The sequence below is a fragment of the Pinus tabuliformis genome, chromosome 8, assembly GCF_031772625.1.
Source record: "Pinus tabuliformis cultivar Carrire ecotype Pingquan chromosome 8, CPIR1, whole genome shotgun sequence".
NCBI lineage: Eukaryota > Viridiplantae > Streptophyta > Pinopsida > Pinales > Pinaceae > Pinus > Pinus tabuliformis.
In genome coordinates, this window is record NC_142294.1 from 1,993,054,972 (window position 1) to 1,993,060,971 (window position 6,000).

General features: G+C 31.6%; 1 protein-coding gene across 3 annotated transcripts in view; it reads left to right on the forward strand.

The window, feature by feature from the left end:
• AAE17 (acyl-activating enzyme 17) overlaps positions 1 to 3,941 on the forward strand; it is a 351,148-nt gene extending 347,207 nt beyond the window's left edge. For all 3 annotated transcript variants that reach the window (XM_089374866.1, XM_089374867.1, XM_089374864.1), the window contains 2 exons: positions 3,076 to 3,288; positions 3,419 to 3,941. In XM_089374866.1, coding sequence (XP_089230992.1) covers positions 3,076 to 3,288; positions 3,419 to 3,541 — 336 coding nt within the window. In that variant the 3' untranslated portion in view covers positions 3,542 to 3,941. The remainder of the gene's footprint in view (positions 1 to 3,075; positions 3,289 to 3,418) is intronic.
• Positions 3,942 to 6,000: the final 2,059 nt, after the last annotated feature.

Consider the following 6,000-nt stretch of genomic DNA (forward strand, 5'->3'; position numbering starts at 1 on the left):
AAGGAACCTAGAGTTTACATCCAAGGTAACCCCAAAATAATGTCACTATCATAAAAACGTAAGGTTTTCACGGTGAATTTTGAGGTAAAAGTATAATCTCCAATATTTAGGTGTAAATTGTTTATATCGTATTGTTTGCCACAAATATTTGTTTCAACTATATTTGATTCAGGAATCACTAATTGGTTAGCACATTAAGGTCTAACATAGTTACTTCTTTGAACAGGACAGATAGAGATTATGTTGTCTCTTCCTGCAAACGATCCTTTGATTTGAAATAATGTATCAACATATTTACCAAAGGTTTCAGGAAACCTTTCATTACTAGTCTCCATTTTACTCTTTAAATATTAAATACCTTTTTAAATCACTCCTTTTTTATATAATATATATATTTTTTTAATATAAAACCTTTTTTTTTTAATTTTATATATTCTCTTAATTTATAAAATATATTTCCACTTCTCTTATCAAAATCATATATTTCAAATAGTTCTTCTTTTCACTCTTTTAGTAAAAAAATTTATACTATTATATTATAATTATTAAAATTTATATATATACTTTTTTAGACCCACTTTTCCTTTTATATGTAACTAAGGCTTATATAGTATCCTTTTTTATAATTATAATAATATTTTTTTTTCTCAGAAAATTTGGATGAGATGTGACTCTTGGTACGGTCACAATCTTTAGATTTGAACGATTAAAATTATTTATATCACACCTTTTTTCTCCAATGTTATCAAAGTACCTTTTACTTTTAAAATACCATGGGCGATTACCATGGGTTTTTTTTAAAACCTCCTGTAAAAAGTAATATTTACCTTTCACGTAAGAGCTTTTGTATCCTTGTTTTTTCTGTAACTTTTAAAATACCATGGGTTGTTTCTAAAACCTCCGTTAAAATGTTCTCCACGTAAAAAGTAAAACGTATTCCTTTTGTTTTTTGTTTTGTTTTTTTTTTTTTTTTTTTTAAATACCATATACCATGGGCTATTACCATGGGTTGTTTTTAAAACCTCCGTTAAAATGTTCGCCACGTAAAAAGTAAAATGTATTCCTTTTGTTTTTTGTTTTGTTTTTTTTTTTTTCTTCTAACTTTTTAAAATACCATGGGTTGTTTTTAAAACCACGAGGTTCTCCACGTAAAAAGTTTTAAATATACTTGGTATGAGATTTTGTATCCGTTTTGTTTTTTCTTTTACTTTTTTTTTTTAATTTATTTACTTTTATATTTTTTTTTGGTTAATTTTTTTTATGGCCAAAGGCCTAGAAAACGGGGAAAAGGACAAACTCCACACTATTGAGCAAAATGCTTCAATTGTATGACAACAAGGTTGACTAATTTCAATATTCAAAGACTTGGGATAGGAGAACGAGCTCTGTGCACTGGCCAAATGAAGCGAACAAAGTTCCTTCTTAAGATTAATTACTCCAGAATACTTGGAATATCAAGATATCCATAAAGATATAAATATTATATATTAAAATGAATAAGAATGATAATGAATTATAATGAGAACGAGAGGCTTGCTTATATACCATGCAAGTGTCTCTTCATGAAGAGTCATGTCTTATTAGACATGCCTCTTCAACCTAATTACTACTTAACTAATAACTAATTTTGATTATTATCATTTACATTATATTTATATTATTTATATATTTTATTCATTACATATTACAAAACAACAAAATTTGACAGTTTATTTAATGTTATTTATTCTATTGAGCACAGGGGGATCTAGTCTGAAAATTGTGAAACGTGGTTTGTCAGTTGATCAAGGTGGCAGGGTGGTGCAAGGCAGGAGAATGGATTGTCCTTCAGGTTCGAGCCTGAGAACACTTCAGGGTCATAGGGTGGTGTTAGGGCAGGTTAGAGCTTGCACAAGGCGTTGAAGCATCTGTCGGGTTGCAACTGGTGCACAAGGTGTTGGAGCACCTTCAAGTAGGACGCTGAGAACCAGCGCTTTGGAGTGTCCTCCCACAGTTGTAGTTGTTAAACAAGGCCTTGGAGCGTCCAACAGGTTGGAGCCTCCTTCAGTTGGATTTGAAAATTTGATGTAAATCTTTTGAAGACTAATATTGAAAAGCATTCAGTGGTTTTTGTCCCGGAGGGGTTTCCTTCTTTAGACATTCTTTTATGAATACTTGGGGTAAAGGCTTCATAGTGAATGGGGCATTACTCAAGTTTTATTTTTCCTTTTGATTTTACTTAATTTAAAAAAAAAATACCCGCGCATTGGGCTTATAGCTCCTTCTCATGCGACTAGAGCACAAACCTGTTTTGTGACATATGACATTCAACCCAAGAGCAGGACAACGGAAATTGGGAAGGATGGAAAGTGTTATATATGAATTGGAAAATGGACATGCTACACCTCTCAAAGCAACACATTAGTATGATTCAACCAAAGAGTGACAAAACTTATCTAGAGGATGATGAGGATCCAACAAGGTGAAACAAGGCAAATAGTACAAATTTAGAGCATCATGATCCATTATTTGTCTCGACCGTTGATCACCACTTTTATGACAAGTACATGAGATATTAACATCCAATTTGAAGCAATGAAATAATATAGCTCATGTATATCAAGTGTCATAATCATCATACAGGAGTGGGATGAGCAAATGTGGGTAGCATCTCTAGTCAACTGCCTGTGGAGAACCATGGACCTCATTTATGGAACTTGTATCTGTGAAAGAAACACAAGAGAAACAATCTCCTCAAGTTACCCCTAGATGTTAGGGAGTAACAATACTAAACACCCATACCTGCTTGCTTAATTTCATTTTCACCTTGTTTGATGTAACTTTTCATTTTGTGTGGCATTGTACATTTATTGATATGTTCTGGTAAGACTTCGTAGTGGTTTCTAGAGTACATTGTCAAAATTGGATCACAAGCAACGTGAAGTTTTTCGGAGATACAAAATTTTCTTAGACAAAGTATCAAACTGAAAATAAGAGGATTGCAAAGATCTGATGTATCTTCAACTAGTTGGAAAAATTTAATTTATCGACTAAAGGAAGTAATACAATGCATAGTTACTGTGAAAATTGCTGCAGGTAAGCTCAATTGAGATTGAACGTGTCTGTAACGGTGTGGATGGAAGGGTATTGGAAACTGCTGCAATTGGAATTCCAACAGAGGGGGGTGGTCCTGAACGGTTACTGATTGTGATAGTCCTCAAGGATCAAACAGATACAAAAATAAATTTTGAAGAGATGAAACTAGCTTTCAACTTAGCTTTACAACAAAAATTGAATCCTTTGTTCAAGGTGAAATTACTGTCACTTTCTAACTTTCTACGTCAGTTTTTATAACTTGGATGACATGTGGCATGAACATAATTTATTCCCTAAGTCTTGCTCCTCGTAACATGCTGACTGAGATGCCTTATTTTTGCAGGTAAGTTACGTTACCTCTGTTCCTTCTCTGCCAAGGACAGCCTCAAATAAAGTAATGAGGAGGATGTTACGTACTCAGTTTGCTCGTATAAGTCGTTCTGATGAAAACGTGGCTAAACTTTGAGATGAAAGATCTTATTTTGAAATAGCGAAAGTGCCCCTTTTTTGTTCTTCAATGCCTACCAGTATATTAAATATCTGCTATTATTTTTCATCTTATGCCATCTTCACTTACCATTCTATCGGCAATGCGAGGTCACGGTTGGTCAATGTATCTGAGTTTGCTTTATTTAGCATTATTTGTTGAAACTGTATTTGGTAGGCCAAAGCTAGGTTGATTTCTAGAAAAAGGTGTCCAGATTTATTTGCCTAGCCGGAAATACGATCAAATCAAGGCCATCTCTGGTATCATTATTTCTTTGGCTTATTGGGAGTGAATAGCAAAGGTTAATAGCCAACAGTTTGTGACAATGTTCTTCATTTGGTGCTTTGTATAATTCATTTTGGCAATGAGTTTTATCTTTCCTTTTGATAAATTTAAGAAACGATATGTTAATTTCTCACAAAAAAAAAAATCAACCTATCACGTATGAACATTTCTCTGCAGTTCACCATAGATCTAATCAAAATAACAAGATTCATGTTTTTGTACATTTCCATAACAAAAAGAATTTCACCAACCCGAGACCTTAACCTTTCATTCCACTGAATTGCAAGGCATATGCTTTTATCAAACTTTGACTCTATTCTCTCTTTCTATTTAAAGGTAATTTTAGTTTCCTGTCTCTGGTACTGCTAAGTCACATGTCATATAACTTGTCAAATTAAGTGTGAACAAATCAGAATGTACAGAAATATGCAAATGGTTGAATCTCATCTGCATGGCATAAAAAACAATGAACAAATCTGCATCCACATATCAAGACTGACGACATTTGTTAGAAAATCAAGCATATCATTTGGGGAAGTAGAACTGGACTGGAGTTGTAACTTTGCTTTATAACCAAGATTCAGTTAACGCTGAAATCTTGTGTCAATTTTTCGACTTAAGTTTATTGATTTCAGCAGCTGAAATATTTTAAATAGCTTATCATAACGAGGCTCATATGTGAATGAGATCTTAATCTTGAAAGAAATGGAATGCATTTACCCAACACATAAAATGGAGAAATCACTTGGCATGTTCTTTTATAGTGGAAAAGAAAGCCACATTCCAGTGTTAGCCAAATTTATTGTTCAATGTATAAAAAGTGCTACCGAAATCATGGTCCCCAAGATCAGTATTACTGAGTTGTAAATGATCGGTATCTCCAAGTTGTGTCCAGAGGATATATCATTACCCACCTCTTTAGACAGATAGAAGCAAGAGAACCCCAAGTCCTGGAAACTAGGAGCCTATTAACTTTAATTCCCTGTGTGTAACTAATTTATTACATAGTATTTTATTGTCGTAAAAGTGTAGAATTTTTGCTTGTGTTACTTTCAAAATTTTCAACACATGGACAATTTTTAACGAGGGGTTTGTCGAGATGCTGGGAGCATTTATTTTGAAGCTTCACAGAGAAAGGGCCAAATACATCAAGCAGATGAAGAAGCAATCTGTCCCATAGGCTATCTTTAGCTTCATGGATTACTTTATTTATAGTCAACAACTTCAATGGTTATTATGTTTCACCTTATTATATTAATAATAAATAATAATATAAGTTTTCACTTTATAATTAAAATTTTCATATATATATATATGGATGTATTATATTAATTATATTTTTCATATATATATATATGCAGTTATATTAATTATACTTAGTTATGTGTCGAAATATTTTTTAAGTGTTTATTCAATTAGTATTATAGTTTAACTTTTCTAAGGGCCTTATTATTATTATTATTATTATTTTTATTTCGGTGAAATTGATCTATTGGCACTCTTTTCATGTAAGTGGTTAGTTATTATTTCTATTTCATTTATATATATTTGTTTTTAGTGGGCATCTATGTGAGTGTTTAAATTTGACATTCATCTTTTTCTATGGAAAAAAAAACTTTGTTGGAAAATTGAGATCACTTTATTTATAATCAACTAATTCACTGGTTATTATGGTCTCACTTTATTATAATAATAAAATAATAATAATAAGTTTTCACCTTACCATAATAATAATAATAAGCTATGAAATTTCTCAAAGGTTGTAGGCATTTATACATGTGACTATATACATATAAGGATTGTAATAATCATTCAATTATTACTCAAACTTTCATAGATATATATTTGGAATTATATTTAATTATGTGTAGAGATACTTTTTAAGTGTTTATTTAATTGGTATCATAGCTTAACTTTTCTATGGGCTTCAGTCCTTTTCTTCTTCTTTTTTATTGGGTGAAATTGATCCATTTGCACGCTTTTCATGTACTTCTTCAAGTGATTAGGCATCATTTCTATTTCATCCATATATATTTGTTTTTAGTGGTCATCTATGTGAGTGTTTAAATTTGACATTCATCCTTCTCTATGAAAAAAAAACCACGACATTCTAATATTTTAGTGCCCTATCATTTCCATTCACATATGTTAAT